Below are 25,907 nucleotides of genomic sequence, written 5' to 3' on the forward strand. Positions count from 1 at the left end.
GGGTGGATTGGGAACTCCTAGAGGACATAGCTATACCCACGGTGTCTGTGTCCCCCAATGAAGAGCGAGAAAAGGGTTTTTCTGAGATTTTGATATTGATGGCCTATCCTCATCATCTTATTGGTGGGGGCTCGACTCCTGGCACCCTCGCCAATCAGCTGTTTGAAGAGCCTGTGGTGCTCCCGTGATCGCTGTGGCCTCCTAACAGCTTACCAAGGCCACAGCGAGCTGCGTCAAGGCAACGTGATTGGTGATCGTGACATCACTGGCCTAGGAAGGGGCCACAGCGCTCACTGTAGTGCTGCAGCCTCTCCAAACAGGTGATCGGCGGGGGTGCAGAGAGTCAGACCCTCACCAATCACGTCTCCTGAGGATAGTCCATCAATATTAAAAATGTCATACAGCCCCTTTAAAGCCCATGTACAAATTGAAGGACATTTATAAAAAAAAAGAAAAAAAAAAATAGCTATTTTTATATTGCACCTATTATGGGCTAACATTGTTTTCCTAAAAGATTTTCATTAAAAATGTTGCTCCGTTTGTCTTCACATACACTGCAGGCTGGTCTGTCTCCTGTTCAGAGAAACCCGTCAGAGAAGCTGCCTGATGGTTTACTCTGTAGCTCTTAGCTCTGTTCTCATTTAAGCTGAATTCTGGGGGTTTATAGCAGAGCTAAGAGCTGCAGAGTAGCCGTCAGCCGCTACTCATTCCTTCAATTCCCCATCACTACCTGCACTCGACTGCCTGCCCTTGGCTCGACACGGCAGGAAATCGCTATTTCGATTCTGGTGTGTACCCCAAACAGCTGATCGTGGGGGTGCAGGGTGTCAGACCTCCGCCTATCTGACATTGGTAAGCTATTCTGGATAGGTCATCCACACCTAACCCCTGAAAGGGTCCATTCACGCGTCCGCAAATGGGTCCGCATCCGTTCTGCAATATCGGGAATAGGGTGCGGACCCATTCATTCTCAACGGGGCAGGAATGGATGCAGAGAGCACACTACGTGCTCTCCGCATCCGCATTTCCGGAGCGCAGCACCAAACTTCCAAAAAATAGAACATGTCCTATTCTTGTCCGCAATTGCAGACAATAGGCAGTTCTGTGGGGGGTGCCGGCCGGGTGTGTTGCGGATCCGCAATACACTACGGACTTGTGAATGGACCCTAAATGGGTTTTCTAAGATTTTTCAACTGGATATTCTCAAATGGATTTCCTCTGTATCTGATCGGTGGGGATCTGACACCTGGGACCCCCGCCGATCAGGTATTTCTGAAGGCAATCTCAACTGACCAAGCACAGCCTAGTCCATTTGATAGCGGAAGTGCCTGGTATCACAGCTCAGCCCCATTCACTTCAATGGGGCTGAGCTGTGCCTAATATCCACTGGCTACAATACAGACTCTACAAGACGACGATGTCTGCTAGAGAAGAATCGCATCCACCAAAGCAGATGTTTACATGCGATTCATCGGAAATACTGCGGAGTATCTGCTGAGTTATCCATCGACTGAGACGTTCACATTCTGCAGTTCTTGTTTGGTCTCGTACTGATCGTAACGTGTGACAAGATCAGAGAAGGTTCGTTCACTCTGTCTTCGTCCCTGTGTGGTACGCCAGCAATGTACCAACCTCATAACTCCCTTTCAGATAATATCTGGAACACAGAACCAGACGGAAGCCTAATCTACTGGATGACATGATGAACGAACCTCTGTCAAGATCGCATTCTCAGACAAGCAGAAGGAATGCGAGGGGACAGGCTCACAGATGGTTACGGAGCTGCCCACAGTAGGGCTCAAATGGTTGATCAATTTCTAAGACGACGGCTTTGTCAGTCCTGCTGGCGAGGTTTTAGTGTTACCAACTTGAAGATGTGCAGACGTGTCTCATGACCTCTTCTTCACGTGGACTAATTCATACAGTCATGTGGTTCCTGTTGCTCGAAATCCCTATTTTGGTCATTTTAAAGGGGTTGGATCATCTCAGACACTGATGGCATATCGCTAGGACATGCCATCAGTCTCAGATAGGTACGGGTCCTAACTCTGGGACCTACTCCTATCTAAAGAACAGGGCTAACCAAGTGAACAGAGAGCAGCCACCCTTTATTCACCACTATGGGAGTTTTGGGCGCTTGGTGGTTTCCGCAGTCCCATAGCGACGGCCACATTTGCCTGGTTCTCTCCATTCCCTGCAATGGCTGAGCGCACTCGCTCTGCTATTTTCGGAACTCCCATAGTGGTGAATGTAGGATGGACCATACAAGTGCGGCCACCGCTCCATACACCCCTATAGGACTGCGGGAAATAGCAGAGCACCCAAAACTCTGCATGCCCAGTGTGCTCTCCGTTCAGTTTGGGGCCCTGTTCTGGAGATAGGAGCAGGTCCCAGATGACGGACACACACCTATCTGGGATTGATGGCATATCCTGAATCAGATAATTTTTATTTGGTTTTTCAAAAAATCATAACAAAACAAAGGAAGACAGTCTGTATAGCATATATGCAACAGTAGATGACAAAAATACCATAGCATTACACGATCGGACAGATAGTTACTTACATAAGTATCACAAGTAACATAAACCATGATACAAGAAGCACATAAAATCACGTATTCTGGTTACAAAGTATATCTGGTACAGAACCACATTTCCCATTCAATAATTTATCAACAGGAAACCCACCCTCCCTACCCAACTAAAGCCCAGTACCCCCCCCCCCCCCTCCCTACCCAAGCGATGGAGCGGGTCCAAACTCCAAGATTGGACATCTTTTTAACATGTCAAAGGCACATCCATTGGTGTACACCTCCTGTCTGTGTATCAGACCTCTGCACACCCGACCTGCATAGTACTACACACCTTCATACAGCATATTGATGGCATATCCTAGCGACATGACATCAATGTCACAGATGGGCCAGCCGAATGAAATTCACCATAACAATGATTTTCGGTAATGGGAGTCACGATACTATACTAAGTGGGAAACCCAATTCAGTGCTATGGGTTTGCGCTTTAATATAGTAGTAGTTGGTTATCCACTAAACATGGTCTAATGAGGGGTCCCCTAGGACAGCGCTAGGAGCAGCTGCTCGTTCCAAGCCTGCAGGCATTTATACAAGTCGCATGATTCGGCATCTATCTCCCGATGGGGGAACGGAGGCATACCAGGGATATTAACTCCTTCCCGGACAAACTATTAAACTCAACTGAAAACACTGCCAAGGAGCGACACGTGCCAGCGCTTCTCAGCGGTGTCCTCAAATGCCTCTGATCTGCCAGAACCTATATCATTGCTCTGCCGGAATAATCATTTCCGTAATCACAAAAGTGAATTATGTTAACTCAAGAACATCTCAAAGTGGAAAAAAAAAAAAAAAACGTCTTTAAAGGGGCTGTCCAGGATTTTACTATTGAAGGCTTATCCTCATTTCTGACACCCCGCACCCCTGCTGATCGGCTATTTCAGACTAGCGCAGGAACTGCAGAGCTCAGTCCGCTGTGTGTCGTGGATGGAGACGATTACTGCAGCTCAGCCCCCATTCACTTCCACAGGAGCAGTGCTTCAGTTACCAGCTCCTTCCACTACACGAAGGACCGAGCTTTGTAGTCCTGGCTCCGACTGCTCTATAAACCCACAAGCAGAATGAAAACGGGTGTTTGTATCAAGAGCGCAGCCAATTCTCTGCCTATTTTTTGGGTTTGCGGCTTGATCTCCGCCGTACCCCATTATAGTAAAATGGGGCTGGACGGCGTCCATGTAGTACCCGGCAAAGCAGGATACAGAGATATGACGAACGCAAGTGTGAAACTAGCCTTAAAGGGAACCTCTCGCCACGATTTTGGACTATTATCTTAGTAATACATGCTTAGTACTGCAGATAAGGAGGCCAGGCTAGATTTTAATTTTCCTACTGCCCCCCATTCCCCTGCTGTTGGGATGGCTGAGCTGTTCTGACATAATAGAGAGGACTTGTGCGCACAGCAGTCCTGACAATGCTTTCAGTGCAGCTTTAAACCCTGACAGCACGGGGGAACGAGGGGCAATAGGGTAATAAAAAGTGGCAATCTGGAGTCCATATCTGCATTACTACTCATGTATTACAGCAGGTAACAGTCCGAAATCGTGCTGGCAGAGTCCCTTTAAATTGTTAGTGGCGACATCACATCAGTGTGACACCAAGTGAGGAGACCTCCACATATAGAACATGGATTACCTCTGGAATATGGTGACTGAGGCAGTAGCGCTTATTGCAGTGTATGCAGAAGTCCCCCACTGTGACAACGCTGGACTTGCATTTAGCAAAACCGCAAGTGCTGTCCGCTTTCACCGCAGCCGCAATCAGCGCGTCAAAGTTGTCCGTGTCCAGGTTCTCTGCTTCGGGTTTTATATCAATTTTACCTGTAACAGAAAATTTTACAAAAGAAGAGAAAGTAGGCCATGTGTGAAGAAAGATATAAAGGATAATGGGTGGCTGACAGATCCCACACAGACAGAACTGGAGCACCTGTGGGGGATCCTCACTGCCCAAAATCTGCTCTCATTAAGGTTTTTTTTCCGAGTGTCTCATACTGACGACCTATCCTCAGGGTCAGCGGGGGTCTGACTCCCGATACTGCCGCCGATCAGCTGCTTGAAGAGGCCGCGGTGCTCACAGCTCACCCTAGGCCGGTGACGTCACATCTACACCCGGCGCAGGCGCATTGAGGATCAAGCGGCCGAGTGAGTGGCCGCCTCTCAGTGCGCCTGCGCCGATTGAAGATAGGTACGGCCGCGGCGCAGGCGCCAGATATTGAATGAAAACAGGCAGGGCCAGCGGAGAAAGATCCCGTCCGCTGGCCCTGTCAATCAACAAGCAGAGGGGGCATCATTACCATCGGAGGATGCGGCTGCTACCAGCAAGTAGCCGCCCTACTTGCTGGTAGCAAGGTAATTTACATATTATAAAAATAGGGTTTTAGCAAATTCTACTGAACCAAAATTATTATTTTACTTATGTATGGATAAATCGCAGTGTAGGGGTTATTATTAAGGAAAAAAAACAAAAAACGGTTTAGTGGGCTGACAGAAGCCCTTTAATACACAAATAAAAAAATGGATGATTTCCTAGTTAAAGGGGTTCTCCGGGCCTTGCAGAAAAACCTGGAGTCTTCTGACCCTGTGGAGGAAAGACCGTTTCGCCCCGTCTGGCCACCGACAGAGGGGAAAGTACTGACGAAACGGTCTTTCCTCCACAGGGTCAGAAGGTGTTTCTGCAAAGCCCGGAGAACCCCTTTAATAAATACATAAAAAAGACAACCCCCTTAAAGGCAATTTATTATGTAGAGGAACTTAATACAAGCCACTTCCTAATGTACTGGGATTGTCGATATTGCCTCCTTTGCTGGCTGAAACCATTTTTCCCATCACATTATACACCTCTTGTTTCCATGGTTACAGCCACTGCAGCAGCGCAGATACGAGGTGCCAGGACGGAAGCTACTGCGTGCGTATTTGCACTTCTGCGGTCCCGGCCACCAGAGAGGCCGACGCTTTTTCCTATAGCACGACCACCGCTGATGGATTGCAGGGTGGTCGTAGCCATGAAAACGAGAAGTGTATAATGTAATGGAAAAATGGTTCTCGCCAGCAAAGGAGGCAACATGGAGAATCACAATACATTAGGAAGTGGCTTCTATTAACGCTGTCTACATGATAAATGCCATTTGCCGAGGTGAGACAACCCCTTTAGATTACAATTTTATTACATCTATAGACTCCATATTAAGAGGTTTCTGCCCGTTTCTACATCACCTACTTTTAGAATCCGATTTCCTCTTTTCTGTGACCGCTTTTTTCCTCTTTTCTTCCAGTTTTGCCTTCTCCCTCTGCATCCTCTCCGTATGTAGAAGCCTCAGATCAGCATTGCTTGCAGACACGCCTCGGCTGACCTCTTTTTGCTTTGCGGTCTTCTCCACTGTCTGCGATTGTAAATGTTTCTGATCGGTGGAGTCATCCATTGTCTGAGATTCGGAAACAGCTGAAATTGCTTTGGTTTTGGTGAGGGAAATACATCTATTACTGCCATCTCCGGTGCTAACGTGCTGCACTCCATATTCTTCTGCAATCTGGTGGACCAGCAATCGATCATGTGAGGTTAGTGTTGAAGGGAACGTTAAGTGTGTCTTACTCTTATCTTCTACAAACTCAAGAATGGTCTTCCTTAGCTTGTCCTTATTGGAAGCATCTTCGGCCTGTGCATCTAAGTTCATATTCTTCTTTTTAGTCCCGGCAGAGTCCGCAGTTTTTGCCTTGCCAACCCCCTTTGGCTGACTCTCTGCGGTACTACTGGACTTTTGGCCTCCCGCTTTTGGAGGGCCAGTCTTTTTTGACTCAGCGTTATTGTCTTTTTTAACATTTCTTTCGGCCTTACAAGAACTTTCACCGTCATGGGAATACTTCTCAGGGATGATGTCATCAAGGTATTCAAATGCAGTCCGGACTTCTCCATGCTCAGTGAAGTAAGTCACCAGGTCCTTGAGAAATTTGTTGTTCCCGACGGTGTGGGAATCGCAAATAACAGCCACATGACGGCGAGAGCGGGTAACGGCTACGTTTATCCTTCTTTCTTCAGCCAAAAATCCTACTTCACCTAAAAAAAAAAAAAGAAATCAAACAATGAAGAAATTATTATTTTAATACCTATTAATAGACTGGTGGACAAAACTACTTAAAAGGATTTTTACAGACTTTAAAGGGGTTCTCTAGTTTTATAAGGAATGTTTTTATCTGCCCAGAGTACCCCAAGCACTGCATATTTTTACCTATACACCAGTTGTTTTTTTTAGGTCTCAGCGCTCTCCTTTCCCCTTTCTCACCATCACTGCATCCTGGCAGGATGTTTACATGCAGAACTTCCTGTTTTTGTCAGCTTTATGCTGTGTTTTCTAACCAATCCCAGCATGCTTTGCTCCATTATATTTCACAGGGCTACTCCGCCAGCCACACTGGTCGCTCTGCAGCAGTCATGCTCCATGTTCACTAGGCGGAACAAGCCCTATGAGACATTACAGAGCAAAGCATGCTGGGTATGGCTAGAAAAACCAGCAGGAAACTGATGAAAACAGGAAGTTCCACATGTAAACAACCTGCCAGGATGCAGTGACAGGGATAGAAAAGATATATCGGACAAAAAATATGCAGTGTTTGGGGTACTCTGGGCAGATAAAACCATTTCATTATGAAATCGGCGAACCACTTAAATACTGTTGACCTAGCCGTAGGATGGTGACTATTTTCAGGATACTGTGATTTATTTATTTTTTCATTTCCACTTTTTTTTAAAAGCCATAACTTTTTTATTTTTCAGTCAACAAAACCCTATGAATTCTTGCAGTTTGTGAGATGAGCTGTATTTTTTAATGACACCATTTTGGGGTACATCTAATGCGTTGTATAACTTTTATAAAACCTTTGGGGGTTTTGCAGCAATGTAATAGTATGCAGCGCATAAAGAGGTTAAAGGGGTTGCGAGTGGGTGAGAGAGAGAAAGATATATATAGATGCCAGTTGGCCTACAGAAGGTGCTAGATAGAGAGATAGATAGATATTGTATATATGAGATTAATAGACAGACAGACAGATAAGATATGAGACAGAAAGATAGACGGATTGAGACAGATACTGCAGATATGAGACAGATAGATAGATAATTAGAATGGTGGATCGAGGTGTAAGCACTATCTAGATTTGTAATTAAAATTATTCCGTGCACGGGGGAAGCTAATAGACAGCTGCCAGCAGTCACTGATACCCGGGAGGATTAGGAGAGACGCTGCTGTATGATTTCATCTGTAAAAGAGGGTTTTCATAGTCGCTATACACAGAGGAGCAGAGCTCAGTCTGTGTAATTAAACCGTAAGCTTAACTCTTCATCACTACAACTATCTAACAAACCAGGTGTATACAACAACAATATATGGAAATACTGCATGACGAGGGCCTAAAGGGGGGAACCAACAATCCAGAGAGGTGCACCGCGCAAAGCTTGGCATTTAGACTTTTACCTTAACTGCTGCCTAGACAGTTTTCACAGCACTGACAAACACAAAACCCGAATTATAAAATTAAAAACCCATCCCATACTCACTGTGCACATACCGGTAAATACCACTTTACACTTATGGGTGCTTTCATGCACTTCTGCATCAAAATGTACTGATTTAAAAAAAAAAAAGCATATAAATTCATATTTGTAGCTAAAAGTTTAAAGTGGTTTTCCAGAAGTACAATATCGATGACCTATCCTAAGAATCGGTCCTTAATATCAGATCAGTACCCGGCACCCCCGCCGGTCAGCTGAGTATGAGCGATGTGACCTCCTCACAGATTACCAAGCACTGCGCCCTACATTGTATAGTGGTTGGGCTTGGTACTGCCGCCCAGGCCCAATCACTTGATCGGGACTGAGCTGCCCATAGGCCATGTGACCAGTAAAGGTGACGTCACATGCCTGGGATGATGACGCAGTGTTCAAACAACTGATCGGTGGGAATGCCAGGAGTTGGATCCCCACCGATCTGATACCGATGACCTATCCTAAAGGATAAGCCATCAATATTTTACCCTGGGAAAACCTCTTTAAGCAGAACCTGAGACGTATAAACACCTCCTAAATATGTTACCCATGCCTAAGTATGAACCTACAACCTACTGTATCCTCAAATATTCACCAGAACTAGACAGGCAAAAAATGTTGGTAATCCAGATTGAGTCATGGAGTCGATAAGGTGCAGGGGGGCATTAGAGCTGTTTAGAAAAAGCCCCCCCCCCCCCCCCCCCCCCATAAATATACCAGACAGCGCATTTCCTCTCCGGTTGGAAAGGGGGGGGGGTCTGGGTTCTATCTCGAAACCTACGTTTGGCATCCCTCACCCATAGGCTCCCATAAAAAATTAAAAAATATATTATACCGTGCTAAATACATTCTTACAGGGTGCATATATTGTGTGCCGTCAGGTCTCTGCACACTATTACTGCAGGGCACGATGACAGTCAGCGCTAATTAGCAAGTGATTATGTTTTTCACATGCTAATTGAGTTAATGAGTTGTCACTGGGTCAAAATGCTAATTGTCGTTGGTGTAAACTACATCTGTACAAATACACCCATATATGTGGACGATTCCCAAGAATGACACAATAACAAAATGATATTTTACTTTGAATGTAATATTATGCACAAATAGTTTTAATTAATGTAAACTAACTAATGTAAAAATGAAAATCAGACATCATATAGTACATGACGATCTCTTTCTAACAAAGCTAAATCCAGTCCTGTACCTCACATGGATCCAGAGATCCCCCCATTCATTGCTCTGCTACATTTATATCAAGCTGACAGCTCAGGGGGAGTGTCCTTTCTGCTGCAGCTAAAGGGGGCGTGTCTCAGCTCTCCCTATCACAGCTCAGGGGGCGTGTCTCAGCTCTCCCTATCACAGCTCAGGAGGCAGTTGAAGGAGGAAACTGAGGATGTGCGACCTTCTTAGTGAGCAGGTCAACGAAATATAAAATAAAACTAACAGCAGGTGGCGCTATCCAGATACATTTTATTGAATAACTCAGTGGCTATGCTAAATTTTTAATTAACATGCTGTGACGGACTGAACCGTCACTGGGGCTGCTGGAGAAGCCTGAGGGCCAGCCTCCTTCCTGCAGACTATGGACCGTGAACTGTGGAGACCCCTAAGATCTTTTGGGGTTACAAGGAACTATGAACCCTGATGTATGTGTGTAATTTATATGCCACATATTTCCTATTGCCCATTAAAAAGGCATGGTGTGGATTCAGCAACACAAAAAGGGTTAACTCTGCACTGAGACTCCCACTGATTGTGTTAGTGATGGGATTAAGATAGTTGATTATAATAGCAGCCGACTCCTAGATGAGTAGATCACTATATGATACACTCAGGAGATAATCCCATCACATGTGTCTCCACTGTCCCTATTCATTAATTATGGAGGGGGTGAAGATGTCTGTTTGCGTGTTGTGTTTGTTAATTGCGTGACAGACAATGCCATTGTGTTTGTTGAATAGGGTTAGTTTTTGTGTTTAAACTGTAAAGGATTGGCTGCTATGTCATGTCCTCAGTTCCCAACCAGGTCCACGGAGGTGGTACCCTTGTTGGAAAATGTGTATATAAGTCAATGCTTGTGTGTTCAATAAAGAGTTCCTGTTTTACCCTTCATCATGTTGAGGCTGGCGTTTGGGTAACTGATCGACACTGGGGATTGCTATACGCTGAAGATTTGCTATACTCCCCGGGCTATAACTACTAGCTCTTGTAAGAGCTTGTTCCAGTTACTTGTTCCTGCATCACTCTCTGAAGGAAGAGAAGTTCACCCACTGGAGCCTTGTCGTAGGTCCAGGGTGGGTAGGAGACGGCGAGACCTCAACCAAGCTTTGGCGGTTCGTGGGGTCTGCGGTGGTTACGGTGTGGAGTGCTTGGAGTCCTCGGGAAGCGCTAGGAGCATCCATCGACGGAGGTACCCGGTCGGGGTGCCAGGAGATCCGTTACACATGCTATTACAAAAGAATTTAGATCCGGGTGCTGATTTGAAAACTATAGAATATTTTATGTGGGACAACCCCTTTAAAGTTTTTTTTTTCCCCCTGGAAACATCTCCACTCTGGTCTATAGGCTGGCACTGCCAAATTGTCCCATTCAAGTGAATGAGACCACACTTTAATACACAGAATAGCTGCCACTAAAGTACAGGCCATTCTGGTCCACCGGGCAATGTACACATGGCAGCAGTGCTCACCTGAATGCCAAAGCCTCTTCAAACAGATGGTCTGCAGGGGTGCCGAGAGTATGACCCCCCTACCACAAATCTGACATTAATGTCTTACATTAAAGGGGTTCTGCAGTTTGTTTAAACTGATGATCTATCCTCTGGATAGATCATCAGCATCTGATCGGCGGGGTCCGACACCCGGGACCCCCGCCGATCAGCTGTTTGAGAAGGCAGCGGCACTCCAGCAGAGCCGCAGCCTTCTCACTGTTTACCGCTGGCCCAGTGACGTCACGATCTTTATCAACTGGCCTGGGCGGGGCTAAGCTCCATTCAAGGGAACGGAGCTTAGCCGCGCCCAGGCCAGTGATACTAGTCGTGACGGGGAAGGGGGGGGGTGTCGGACCCCCGCGGATCAGATGCTCATGATCTATCCAGAGGATAGATCATCAGTTTAAACAAAGTGCAGAACCCCTTTAACTACTTCTATACTGCCACACGACAATATACGTTGTGGCGGTAAGCACCTATCTGTAACCCGACATATAACAGCTCCCGTGGCGCTGCAGATCGCTGCGATTTTGGTGTCATTGGACAGCTGCGATCACAGTGAGGATCCTTGAAGGTGTCTCTGGGCATGTGAACCGTATGTATCAGGGATTCACAGTGAAAAAAAGCTGGCAGGGGCGCACTCAGGGTAGATCCTTGATGTGAGTGCGCCCCTTGCTGGCCATTACTGTAACTGTGATCTAGTCTGTGAATTAACCCCTTCCTGTCCTGACTGTGGCAGGAAGGGATTAATTCATGTTTTGATGAAGTGAAAAATAAATAAAAATGAAAATAAAAAATGAATTAAAAAAATTAAGTGAAATAAATAAAAGCAAAATAAAGAAAATAAAAAAGCTATAGCTATAGTTACTTGCTTTAGCAATAGTATAGCAAACTACTTCATAAAAAAATTAAATAAATAAAAATATATATTAACCCCTTAAGTACCGGGCCCATTTTTGGTTTTGCATTTTCATCTTTTCCTCCCCTATGTTCCAATAGCCATAACTTTTTTAATTTTCCATTTATATAGTCATAGGAGCACTTATTTTTTGCGGGATAGGTTGTATTTTTTAAGGGCACCATTTTATTCACTATTTCTGTTATCGGAAAATGGGTAAAAAAAATAAAAAAATCTTTCAGGGATTAAACTGAAAAACAAAAACAAAACACAATTCCGCCAAGGTTTTTGGGGTGTTGACATCACGGCATTCACTGTGGGCTAAAAACGACATGACGGCCTTATTCTGCGGCTCAGTACAAATATTGCGATACCAAAACTTGTATAGCTTTTTTGTTTTGATTTACTACTGTTAAAAACAAAAAAGAGGATACAGCACTGCCGACACTTAAAACCGGATTCTTTATTTTCATGCCAGATACAAGCAGATAAAAAATGTAACGCGTTTCTATTTATTTGTTGGAAAAGGTGACTAAAAAACACAGAATCGTGTTCAGTCATGGCGTTCACAACATAGGAATTAAAAAATAATTTTTTTTAATAGTTCAGACATTTTTGGAAGCGGCGATACCAGATATGTTTATTTTTTGTTTATATACTGTATTTTTCAACCTATAAGGCGTACTCCCCCCCCCCCCAAAAGTGTGTGTGTGTGGGGGGGGTGTCAGTGCGTCTTATGGGGAGAATACTAATGAGCACTTCCATAATGTGTTCATTAGTACAGGAGGACCGGGGAGCAGTGAATGCAGCGCTCACCGGGCTCTGTTCACTGCTTCCCGATCTTCCTCGGCCGCTCGCTGTGCTTTGACTCACGCATGACGAACAGCGCGTGGCAGGAAGAAGAAGAGCGCTGAATGACAGGAGCGGTGGCGGCATAAAAAGCAGGAGAGGTAAGTTTATTTTATTTTTTTATCTGATCTGAGCATGGGGGTCATTCACATGGAGGTCTGATTAGAGGGCTGATTGGGGGACCTATTGAGGTCTGATTGGGGGTCATTCACATGGAGATCTGATTGGGGGGACTTATCAATATGTAGGTCTGATCTGGAGGTCTGATTGGGGGGGACTTATTAATATGGAGGTCTGATCTGAGGTCTGATGGGGGGGCGACTTATTAATATGTAGGTCTGATCTGAGGTCTGATTGGGGGACTTATTACCTTGGGGGTCCGTTCTGAGGTCTGAGAAAATTTTATTTTTTTCTTATTTTCCTCCTCTAAAACCTAGGTGCGTCTTATAGGGCATAACATACAGGTATTTTTATATGTAAAATTCGGAAAGGGGGTTGATTTAAACTTTATACATTATAATGTTTATATATTTTAATGTTATTATTTTTTTTTACGTTTTTTACTTTTATAATAACTTTTAATTCCCCCAGAACCTGGGATCTTTTGATCCCTTGTCCCACTCCAGTAATGACATGGTTAAGGATAGGCCATCGATATTGTGATCTCAGACATCCCCTTTAATGCGTGTGTGGCTTTTCAACTTATTTTTCAATGCAACCAAAATAAGAATGAAGTAACTAGTCTTTGATTAAACAGGACTCTATCTGATTACAAAAGGGACAGTTTTTTTCCAGAACCAGCGCCACTCTAGTCTATGGGTATTTAATTAAAGCAATCAACAAACTTGATTCAAGAAAAAAAAAATCCTACCATTTTGTATAGCTCCTCTGCAGATCAAAGTGTCTCTATGGTTACAGACTACAAAAAAGCTTGTGTGTAGTCTGAAGGACAAAGTGGAAGTAACCTATGATGAAGGAACTGAATGTACATGGACTTTGTTGTCTACAAGCCTGGAGGCTCCGGGGCCTGCGTAAGAGATGTTTTCGTAAATCAGCAGAATATTTTAAAGACAATTTGCAAGTCATCTGTTTTAAGGCCACTAAACCACTAGAATGTTTTTATGCAGCTGTGATTTAGTTTTCTAAACCTGCACAAAGCACACCCATCCAACCCCACAAAGAACAGTGAATTAAATCAAACTCACAGAAGATAAATCCAAGAGTCCTCTCCAGCGGCATTGGGCACATGCCAACTGTGCAGAGGAAGGATCTCGCTTCACTGCATATGCAGTGCTCATCAGGCACATGCACAACGAAGGGAAAACCACCGCTCATCTGTCACATGCGCAGTGAAGTGAGAAGTACCATCCTCAGCTTTAGCACTGATCATCGGTCACATGCGCAGTGAAGTGAGAAGTACCATCCTCAGCTTTAGCACTGATCATCTGTCACATGCGCAGTGAAGTGAGAAGTACCATCCTCAGCTTTAGCACTGATCATCTGTCACATGCGCAGTGAAGTGAGAAGTACCATCCTCAGCTTTAGCACTGATCATCTGTCACATGCGCAGTGAAGTGAGAAGTACCATCCTCAGCTTTAGCACTGATCATCTGTCACATGCGCAGTGAAGTGAGAAGTACTATCCTCAGCTTTAGCACTGATCATCTGTCACATGAGCAGTGAAGTGAGAAGTACTATCCTCAGCTTTAGCACTGATAATCTGTCACATGCGCAGTGAAGTGAGAAGTACCATCCTCAGCTTTAGCACTGCTCATCTGGCACATGTGCGGTGAAGCGAGAAGTACAGTTTTTGGCTTCAAGACTGATCATCTGGTACATGAGAGGCGAAGCGAGAAGTACTGTCCTCAGTCTGCGGCACATGAGTAGTCTGTTCTCCGAGGCTAATGCCAGTACAGGGATGGAAGACTGGGTGGGCGCTTACACCAGGAGTAAAGGTGCTCACGTTAGGTCATCTGGGTGACGTCGGTGATGCTAGGAGGGGACTTTGGGATGCGGGGCGGTGTTGGGCTCCTGCAGAATGGGTGCAGCTGGGCTCCAGAGACGCTAGGAACAGCCCCTTTGGTAATTTGCATATTGAGTTTCACTACCGTCATAGGATCTCAATAGCGGAAGAAAACGCTTCAGTTTGGTCCCCATTCATTGTCAATGGGGACAAAACTGAACGAAACGGAATGCACCAAAATGCATTCTGTTCCGTTTGTCTGCATCCCCATCGCGGACAGAATAACGCTGCAAGCAGCATTTTTCTGTCCGCAATGTGATGTAAAGCAAGACGGATCCGTCCTGACACACAATGTAAGTCAATGGGGACGGATCCGTTTTCTCTGACACGGATCCGTCTTGGGTATGTTAAAGATAATACAACAACTGGATCCGTTCATGGCGTATGCATGCGGTTGTATTATTGTAACGGAAGCATTTTTGCAGATCCATGACGGATCCGCAAAAAAGGCTAGTGTGAAAGTAGCCCAAGGCGTATTTCTGGCGGTTGTTTGCGCCCCAATCTGCGACTTCTCCCCACTCACGCCAGGGTCTAAAAAAAAGTGGGCATGTCATGGGCGGGGATGGACCTGCAGGCCCGTCTCATTCACCATTTTCTACACCTGTTGGCTGACATTTAGACTGGCGCTGGTTACGCCAAAGTTATGTAGAGGCCGACGCCTCTTCATAAATTCGGCAGCTCCACCGCCAGCGCAGGGCCTTATTAAGATCGGCGTTTTGGGGATTTTGCTCCATTTCAGATGAGGATCCAGAAAACATCAGGATAGTGATAAAACTGCCCCGTGTATGACCAGCTTGAGTCACTGACCTTTGGTGTTGGATCTGACAAAGGATAATATAACGGCTTCTTTCTCTCTTCCTTGAAAGCCATCAACAGATTTGATTTCTAGATCTGGATATCTGGGCCGGAGACACTGTCTGAGCAACTCCACCTGGAAACAAGAAAAAGGGAATCGGTCAGAATGTCTGAAAAATAAAACCGTGCCTCTGTCCATTCAGTCCTACAGGTCGACTACATACAGCTCTGATTTTACTAATATTATGTCAGCACTGCAACCATCAGCTCCAGCCTTATTCTATGTAAATCAAGAAACACTGTGCGGCACTGAACAGCATGGTGGATGAGAGGTTAGCATGGTTGTCTTGCAGGTTGTGGATATAAATCTGGCCGAGGTGCCCCTGCCAATCAGCTGTTTGAAGGAGCCTCCGCACTCACATATGAGCGCTGCAGCCTCTTGATAGTATATATCAAGCACAGCGCCAGACATTATATAGCGGCTGTGCTTGTTACTGCAGATCAATCCCATTCACTTCAATGGGACTGAGCTGCACGAGGGTCATGTGACCAATGGACATGACGTCACAGGCCGAGGAAGGGGGCTGCAGCCACCTCTGACAGCTGATCGGTGAGGGGTCCAGGAGTCGGATTCTCTCCAATCCTGAGGACAGGACATCAATATGTAAGCCCTAAAAGACCCCTTTAATGTAATACTTGAATGAATGCCGACCCTACAAGGGCACCTGGAAATATTCCTCCTCACCTGAAGATTGTAGGGCGCTATAACCGCAATATCACGGGCTTTCAGGCCGGCGTCGGTCAGAGCCTGAACGTGTAGATCCACCAGACGCACCTCACCTGGCAGAAACAGAAGCAACTCCATGAAGACAGGCAAGTAAATGACAGTCCAAATGCCATGAATTCTGCTCCATGTACATTATATGACCTCTATTGTCAGAGAAGGGGATTTAACTAAAACAATTCACTTTCATAAGGTGGGACTTTGACACGACCCGTAGACCGCAACACAAATTGCTGCAGTTTCTGCCGCAGTTATTTACTCTGAATGCTGTGGACGGGCTTGCGGCTTAGCTTCACTGAATGGCGCTAAACCAGGAGCAGACACCCGCTACGGTATAGCTGTGCCTGCTTACCGCTTTTAAGGGTAGGCAGACACCATGCGGTACCCCAGGGGCGGTCTGGGAACTTAAAGTGGCCCTGAAAAAAAAATAAAAATGGATTTTTTGTACTCACCGTAAAATCCTTTTCTCGTAGTAGGCATTGGGGGACACAGCACCATGGGTATATGCCCAGCTGCCACTAGGAGGCTGACACTAGAAACAAAAAAGTGTTGGCTCCGCCCAGGTGGGCTATACCCCTCTGCAAGAGCCGAGATACACCAGTCGGTACAAAAGCAGTAGGAACGCCATACACCTGAACAAACAGAAAACTGAACGCCAACAAGTCTTCAACTGGGGAAACCCAACGACCACAAATCGCCGGGACCACAACAAGAAGAAACTCAGTAAGAAAATGGGAGGGATCTGTGTCCCCCAATGCCTACTACGAGAAAAGGATTTTACGGTGAGTACAAAAAATCCATTTTTCTCGTGCATGGCATTGGGGGACACAGCACCATGGGACGTCCCAAAGCAGTCCCTGAGGGAGGGAAGAAGAACGCCATGTCGCCAATCTAAAGCACAGCTGCTTGCAGAACCTTGCGCCCCAGGCTAGCGTCAGCGGAAGCCAGAGAATGAATGTGATAAAACTTAGAGAAAGTGTGAACTGACGCCCAGATGGCGGCCCGGCAGACCTGGGAAGCAGATGCCTGATGACGCACCGCCCAGGAAGCCCCAACTGCCCTAGTCGAATGAGCGGTCAACCTGGAAGGGGGAGCACGGCCCTTTGCCATATAGGCCTCCTTGACAGCCGACCGAACCCAGCGAGAGATGGTGGCCTTGGAGGCAGGCAAACCCCTACGAGGACCCGCCGGGACCACGAAAAGGGAATCCGAACGACGGAAAGGTTCCGTGAGGCGAAGGTACAGGCGAAGGGCCCGAACAACGTCAAGGCAATGGAGGGATTTCTCCCTAGGGTGAGAAGGATTAGGGCAGAAAGAGGGAAGGACGATCTCTTCATTGATATGAAACGAGGAGACCACCTTTAAAAGAAAAGAGGGAACGGGACGCAACACCACCTTGTCCTGATGGAAAACCAGGAAAGGCGAACGGCAAGAAAGCGCCGCCAGTTCGGAAACCCGGCGGATGGAGGTGACTGCCACTAAGAAGGCCACCTTGAACGAGACAAACGACAGATATCTCTGCCAAAGGCTCGAAGGGAGAAGACTGAAGGGCGCCAAGGACGAGATTCAGGTCCACGGCTCCACTGGAAAACGAAAGGGGGGGGCTCGGCGAGCGACACCCTGTAGGATAGTCCTAACCTGAGCCCGCGAGGCCACAGGACGTTGGAAAAGGACTGAGAGGGCCGAAATCTGTCCTCTGAGAGAAGCCAGGCGAAGACCCTTCTCAAAACCGGCCTGAAGGAAGGCCAGAACGTTAGGGACGGAGAAATGAAGAGGGCGGAAGCGCCCAGACTCGCACCAGGCCAAATACGCTCTCCAGGTCCGGTAGTAAATACGGGCTGACTGGGGTTTGCGAGCGTGAAGCATCGTCTGAATGACAGAATCCGAGAGGCCACGGGACTTCAAGACCGCGGTCTCAACGGCCACGCCGTCAAACGAAGCTGAAGTAAATTCGGGTGGTACAGAGGACCCTGAGAAAGGAGATCGTGGCGCAGAGGAAGTCGCCACGGAGCGTCGGCGAGCAGAAACACTAGATCTGCGTACCACGCCCTGCGGGGCCAATCCGGAGCCACCAGGATTGCCGAAACCCGGGCTGCCTTGAGACGCTTGAGCACTCGGGGCAGGAGGGGAATGGGGGGGAACCGGTACAGAAGGTTGAACTGAGACCAAGGCAGAACTAGGGCGTCTACCGCGAAAGCCTGAGGGTCTCTGGACCGCGCGACATAGCGCGGAATCCTGTGGTTGAGACGTGACGCGAAAAGATCCACGTCCGGAGTTCCCCATCGGTGACAAAGTTGGAGGAACACCTCTGGGTGAAGAGACCATTCGCCCGGGTCGACTAGCTGACGACTGAGGAAGTCTGCCGCCCAATTGTCGACCCCGGGAATGTGCACCGCGGAGAGGACGGGAACGTGGTTTTCCGCCCAGCGCAGGATATGGGAGGCTTCCTGCAAGGCCATCACGCTCCTGGTGCCCCCTTGGTGGTTCAGATAAGCCACGGCGGTGGAATAGTCTGTTTGAACCCGGACCGGGAGACCGCGAAGACGTGGGGTCCAGTGAGACAGTGCCAGGAAAATTGCCCTGAGCTCGAGTACATTTATCTGCAGGGAGGACTCCTGAGCAGACCAAAGACCCTGGACTGTGAGAGAGTCGAGGACAGCTCCCCAACCCGAGAGGCTGGCGTCCGTTGTGACCACCCGCCAACTGGGGGGAAGAAAGGAACGGCCCAGGGACACCGTCCGAGGAAGAAGCCACCAGGAAAGGTCCTGGCGAAGCTGGAGAGGGAGACGAACCAGGCGATCGAGACCTGCCTGGGACTTGTCCCACCTGGATAGAAGAAACAACTGAAGGTCCCGGGAGTGGAATTGGGAATAGGGAATGGCTTCGAAGGAAGCCACCATCCTCCCCAGGACGCGCATACACGTCCTGATAGTCAGGGTGGACGGGCCGCGGAGAAGCGTCACCCCCGCCTGAAGGGAGGCAATCTTTTCTGGGGGGAGAAACACCCGCCCGAGGCGAGTGTCGAAAATCATGCCCAGGAAGGGCATCCTCTGGCATGGGACGAGGGAGGACTTGGAGTGGTTGACGAGCCACCCGAACTGGGCAAGAGCTGAGAGGGTGATGTGCAGGCTGGACAGGTTGTCCTCCAACGACGGGGCCCGAATCAGAAGATCGTCCAGGTAAGGTATCAAGGCGACCCCCCTGGCACGAAGAAGGGCCATGAGAGGCGCCAACACCTTGGTGAAGACCCTCGGAGCAGAGGCCAGGCCGAAGGGCAGGGCTACGAATTGGAAATGAAGAGAACCTACCGCGAAGCGAAGGAACTTTTGGTGGGAGAGGGCAATGGGGACGTGGAGATAGGCGTCCTGAATGTCTATGGACGACAGGAACTCGTCCGACTCCAAGGAGGCGATCACCGACCGGAGGGATTCCATACGAAAGTGACGGACCCGGACAAAGCAGTTCAGCGCCTTCAGGTCCAGGATAGGACGGAGCGAACCGTCCTTTTTGGGAACCGTGAACAGATTCGAATAGAACCCCCGAAAGCGTTCTGACTCTGGAACCGGAACGATGACCCCTAGAGAGCGAAGGGAACGAATGGCCTGAAAAAAATCTTCTGCCCCGGAGGGGGACCTGGGGGGCGACGTCAGGAAGAACCGACCCGGCGGAAGATCGGAAAATTCGATCCTGTATCCGGAGGAGACTACCTCCAGAACCCAAGCGTCTTCTACACTTGCTTGCCAGACGTCCTGAAAGGCGAGCAGACGCCCTCCCACCTTGACAGAGTCATGCGGAAGGAGGTTTAGTGGACTGGGGGCGAGCAGGTTTGGGCTTGGCATGCCAGGAGGGCTTGGTCTTAAAGGAAGGCCTGGAGGCCTTCTTGTCAGATCGGGCAGGGGGGGCCCGAAAGGACCGAAAGGACTGCGCCCGAGAGGACGACCCAGGAAAGCGACGGCGGCGAGGCTGATTCTGGGGAAGAAGAGAGCTCTTACCGCCAGTGGCCTCCGAGATGAGCTCCTCCAAACGCTTCCCAAAGAGCTTCCCGCCGAGAAAGGGAAGGGAAATCAGAGCCTTCTTGGAGGCGGCATCTGCCGCCCAAGAACGAAGCCAGATGGTGCGGCGGATGGCCACAGAGTTAGCGGCCGCACGGCCGGATCGGCGGGCCGATTCCATAGAGGCATCGCAAAGAAATTTGGACGCCTGATAAATTTGAGAGGCAAGCACTGCCAGTTCCCCTTGATCAGAGTCTGGGGGTAAAGCGCGAACAAGCTGTTTTGCCCAGATAGCGCAGGCCTTAGCCACCCAGGAGGCGGCAAACGCAGGACGGATGGCGGCACCCGCTGCGATGAAAACAGACTTGGCCAAAGAGTCGACCCGTTTGTCAGCGGGATCCGACAAGGAAGCCGCGTCAGCCAGGGGAAGGGTAGTAGCCTTCGCCAGGCGAGCAACCTGAGGGTCTACCTGAGGAGGAACCGTCCAAGTATTGACAGATTCCTCAGAAAAAGGATAGGGGACGTCAGAGGCCTTGGTAAGATGAAGGCGCCGATCAGGATGACGCCACTCTTTAGCCAGAAGTGCGTCCAGATCCTCGTGATTCGGGAAGACCACAGTGGAACGCCTAGTCCGGCGGAAGGACACCGACTCCAGGGAGGAGGAGGAGGGAACGTCCTGCACATGGAGCGCGTCACGGACGGCTTTGATGAGGTCCTGAATGGCCGCAGACATCGCCGAGCACCGCTCTGATTCAGAATCAGAAGCGGAGGAGTCCCCAGGAACGGCGGAAGCGGCTGAAGAAGAAATTTCGCCCGACTCAGACCTAACCGGGGAGTGATCCGGGGTAGCTGAGGAAGAATGGGACCCAGCCGAGGCTGTGCGAGGTCGCTTGCCGGACCTCGTACCAGAGCGGGAACGGACATCCCCGGCAGGGGGGTCCCTGCCCGAGGCGGCCGCAATCTGAGCGGGCAGACAGTCCAGGGACTGCGCTAGGGATTGGGAGAGGCTGGCAAGGTTACCTATGGCCTGGGACAGGGTAGCAGCCCATTCCGGAAGGACCGACAAAGAGGGGGCCGCAGGGGCGGACTGGGTGGGCCTGGGGGGAAGGCACTGCACGCAGAGAGAGGAAGACTGACCGCATGGGAACTTCCTATTACATACGGAACAGGCGTAATGAGTGGAAATGGCGGCAGGGGGAGTGGGGGCCCGACCAGAAGAAGACATGAGGGCGATGGAGGAGCCTGCAAAGCAAAAAAGAGTCAGCCAGAGGCTGCCTACCAGACCCAAGGTGCTGTGTCCCACAGAAGCACGTCCAGAGAGCCGAGGCGCAGGAGAAGCAAGATACGACAGCTGCAGGCAGGACAGGAGCCGTAGTCGAGAAAGACACGCCCCCCCAGCAGCCCGCGCTGGTGCTGGATTGGTAGGAAAAAACGCGCACAGAGGGGAGGGAGGAGAAAAAAGCCCGGGAAGGCAGAAGGCGGAGACGGAGCTCCGCCCCACGTGACCTGCGGCCTAGGCTGGAGAAAAGCCGGGGCCTCGAGTAGAAAAATGCTGCCGGAAACGGACGCCCGCGATCGCGGTAACGCCCGGAGGCAGCAGCAGAAGCGGGGACGCAGCGCCGATTCTCTGGGAGTGCGGGGGCCCCGAAGGCCAGGAGTTAGCCGGAAGAAACCCGCAGGTACGGGAAGGAGCCGAAAGAACAGAATCGGCCGTCTTAAAGGGCCAGGCCCTAGAAACGAGGGTGCCCCAAGGAAGTTTTCCCCCCGCAAAAAGGATGCCCAGGCAAGCGTGCAGTGCCCCCAAGAGCCATCAGCCTCCCTAAACTAAAAAGGGGGCCAGGACAAGAGGTGGTTGTGGTGGGTGGAGGGGGTGGGGGTGAGGGTGAGTTACAGGATACTGCCATACTCACCTTCCGACGTTTTCAGGCGCAGCAATAACCACCCCCTCGGCGGACTCAACACGGGAGCCGTGGGTCCGCCGGAATTCCGCTGCGGAAGCAGATTAGTGGGGACTGGGTGGCTGCCGGGTACCTGAGTACGCGCCCGCAGGGGGGCAACTAAAGTGGAACACGATGGAGCCACCCCTGCGTCCGGAAGAAACCTGTACAAAAAAGAAGAAAAAAATAGAATAAAATAAAAAATAAAATTAGCAGGATGACCTGCAAAACAGGTCATGTCTGCCTCCTACGGACACTAGAACTAGACTGGTGTATCTCGGCTCTTGCAGAGGGGTATAGCCCACCTGGGCGGAGCCAACACTTTTTTGTTTCTAGTGTCAGCCTCCTAGTGGCAGCTGGGCATATACCCATGGTGCTGTGTCCCCCAATGCCATGCACGAGAAAAATATATATATATAAAAGTAGCCCCATGTTGTAGGTGGGTCCAAACTGACAGAAGGCAGGGCAACACAGGTAGGCAGAGGCAGCAATACCATAGTGCAGAACAGTATACCACCGCAGCACAACTAAATACAAAATACTGCCACCTGTGCCACAGTCTTCAACTGTATCGCCATCCTGAGGGCAGAAATACAGTTGAATTCGGGATGGCACCTGCCGCCACTGGCCAGGTGCATAGGAGAGAATCAGATCATTATGTACTCAGCTGGTGGCCATGAGGAGAGCTTGGGTGGCCCCCCCCAAGGCATCGGCCCACCGGAAACGTTTCCTTTAGGGTCTATGGCCTGTCCGCCCCTGCTGTACCCTTACTATGCAAAGAAAAGACTGATCACTTTACAATAAGGCAGTTTTGATACACGGTGGTATTTGGGGACAGTGATATCCATTGGGCGGGATACATTTATATAAGTGGCACAACCCCTTTAAATGCCGGTCACGTTGCATTGTGTCTACTCAAGGATAGACTGTACAAGCCTGGTCCTGTGACATGGGTACAGAGATAGCGTACTGCCTTACATTACCTGGATTTCCCTTAGACTGCTCATCTTCAATGTCTATCTCGAACAGTCCGCAGTGGGCAGTATCGATAAGCAGTAAGGGAATACTAGTCTCTTCTGTCACTGCCACGCCTGGTAGATCCCTACAATAGGGAGCAGAAAACACATCCAATAATCGACATTTTATGTACTGTTCAGGTCTGAAAGCACCGGTACCTAGGACACTGAGGATAGCAATGCAATCGGCCATAAGTGTAACAGACTGAGGGTACAAAGAGCTGAAAACAATGATGATTATGGGTTACGATGTCCAATTTACAGCTGCATGGACAGATCTACCTATAGGCACAATAGGCCGGTGCCAAAAGGCAGCTCTGGGGTAAGGGCATACTGTAGTGGATGGAACTGGTTGCTGCAGTGCTGCTCGAGCTGTGGACGGCACTACCTAAAGAACAGCACCGGTGTCAGACCTCCACCGATCAGAACCTGAGGATAGACCATCAATAGTAAAATCCCAGACAACCCCTTTAATTACTTTTAGCTTAGGGGTCAGACAACCCCTTTAAATGCAAAACACGACAAAGGCTATATGTACCCTAAGAAAAAAATAATCTAAGTATCTATAATGGAAAATTAAAAAGGGGGTTCTCCGGGCTCTCCTATCCTTTGGATAGGTCATCAATATCAGATGGCGGAGGGTCCGACACCCGGCACCCCCGCCGCAGAGCTGTATGAGGAGACGGTGCACGCAGTGCTCATGTGCCGTCTCCCTTCTCTCTTCCTGCTGCGGTCTATGGCTGTCAGACCCCCGCCAATCTGATATTGATGACCTATCCTGAGCATAGGTCATCGACATAGGAGAGTCCGGAGAACCCCTTGATGTGGGGGCACTTAGAGAACACCCTTAGGAGTAGCCCCAGGTCAAATCTGTTCAACTGACAAAGTGAATCCACATCCGATTTGTACCAGACACCCCTTTCAGATAAAGCAAGCTCGGCACAGCGGATTATTCTTTTTGGTGCACCTGTTGCTGTGACATTCTGTGCCATAAAGGCGCCAAATGTTGGCCCATTTTACGAGGTCTTCACATTACCGCATTTTCTTAATACATTAGAGTGTTATTACTGAACTACAATCCGCAGGAAACGACTCCCTATATTGTAATTATACATAATTTACTGTCTGCGCGTCCACACATTTAGCTAATTGCCACTGTAATTCACACTTGACTCACTTGAGTAAATGATGGGCAACAGAAGAATGTGCTTCCAGCTTCCCACTGTAAAGTGCACGGGACGCCCACTGCATTATACGGTCGTGCATGCGATACTGCACGGTCAGCATTCTCACCACGCGGTCTCCATACTTCTCTATTACACGTTCCATTAGACTCCGGGACAGACCCTTAGCTGCAGCCCTGGAGAGGACAGAAGAACAGCGTGAGCTTGTACGACATGCAATCGACAGTATGTGCAATCCCCATGGCAAGCCGGCGGCTGGAAAATGGCTCCGACTTGGAGACTTTCATATACATCTCATCATTTCCGCTGCTTGGTTTATGTTCAGACCTACTGACCTAGACAGAAAATATCCAGACTTTACAAGGTAAAAAAGAATTAAACAAAGAACAAAACGCTAAATAAGGTATATGACCTAAATCAATACTAAATAAAATACACAAAAATCATTGCAGGATTTTACCTCCTTTAAAGGGGTTTTCCAGGAATAACAGACTATTAAATGAAGGCCCCCAGCGTGCATCGCCTACTGAAAGATTCATTTCTTATCGTACCTGCTCTCTGCCGCTTGCGTCCTGTGCGCTGGCGCCCGTTCCTCCACGTTTGGTCCCCATCTTGTTTTCTTCCAGGCAATGCACAGCCAACGACTGGCTTCAGCGGTGCCATGTCCCCAAACAACATGACATCACTGAAGCCAGCCATTGGCTGCAGTGGCGCAGGGGATGATGGCCATTCGCCAGCAGGAAGAACAGAATTCGGGAACTGGAAGATGGGCTTGCTGAACCTCACCTTGCAGTTCGATCGGAGAGAATCGAATAGATTCAGGAGAATAAAGGTGTTTTCCAGGAATTCTTCACTATTTTCCTATGACCTAATGACAGACTGATATTTACCTTCTCCCTGCAGGAAGATGGGCGAACTGGAGCCAGACCACAGAACTGTAGCAGTAGGGAGCAGTAAGAATGAGTCTTATTAGGTCACACACGCTAGGGGCCGTAAGTAAATAGTGAAGAATTCCCAGAAAACCCCTTTCAGCCACAAATGTAGAAGAAAATATCTTACACTATAGGGTGAAGCATCACAGCACCCATGGAAGGGGGGGGGGGGGGGGGGGGGTTAGAGACCCAGCAATCCAAGAGCACAATTGCTTCTAGACTAAGCCCCATTGGCTCTGGGTCACACCACCTCACAGATACAGCGCCCACCAGAGACTCAGGCGCCTAATAGCACCCTTCACCCCTGAGCCACATCAACCCACAGGTAGAGTAACCGCTAGAAACCCAGCAGCCCAACAGCAAGCACCCCTGCTTCTAGACTAAGCCCTCTTGGCTCTGGGCCACATCAACCCACAGGTGCAGCACCCGCTAGAAACCCAGCAACCTAACAACACCTTTGCCCTTTGCTTCTAGACTAAGCGCGCTTGGCTCTGGGCCACATCAACCCACAGGTACAGCACCCGCTAGAAACCCAGCAGCCCAACAGCACCTTTGCTTCTAGACTAAGCGCGCTTGGCTCTGGGCCACATCAACCCAGAGGTACAGCACCCGCTAGAAACCCAGCAGCCCAACAGCACCTTTGCTTCTAGACTAAGCGA

At 48.9% G+C, this 25,907-nt stretch overlaps 1 protein-coding gene across 1 annotated transcript in view; it reads right to left on the minus strand.

The window, feature by feature from the left end:
* Positions 1–25,907, minus strand: part of IGHMBP2 (immunoglobulin mu DNA binding protein 2) — a 65,123-nt gene that overhangs the window by 13,691 nt on the left and 25,525 nt on the right. Inside the window, exons 9-14 of the mRNA XM_040409375.1 lie at positions 24,310–24,492; positions 23,100–23,218; positions 16,149–16,243; positions 15,416–15,539; positions 5,807–6,640; positions 4,226–4,410 (exon numbers count right to left, since the gene is read on the minus strand). Coding sequence (XP_040265309.1) covers positions 4,226–4,410; positions 5,807–6,640; positions 15,416–15,539; positions 16,149–16,243; positions 23,100–23,218; positions 24,310–24,492 — 1,540 coding nt within the window. The remainder of the gene's footprint in view (positions 1–4,225; positions 4,411–5,806; positions 6,641–15,415; positions 15,540–16,148; positions 16,244–23,099; positions 23,219–24,309; positions 24,493–25,907) is intronic.

This window comes from Bufo bufo, chromosome 10 (genome assembly GCF_905171765.1).
Source record: "Bufo bufo chromosome 10, aBufBuf1.1, whole genome shotgun sequence".
NCBI lineage: Eukaryota > Metazoa > Chordata > Amphibia > Anura > Bufonidae > Bufo > Bufo bufo.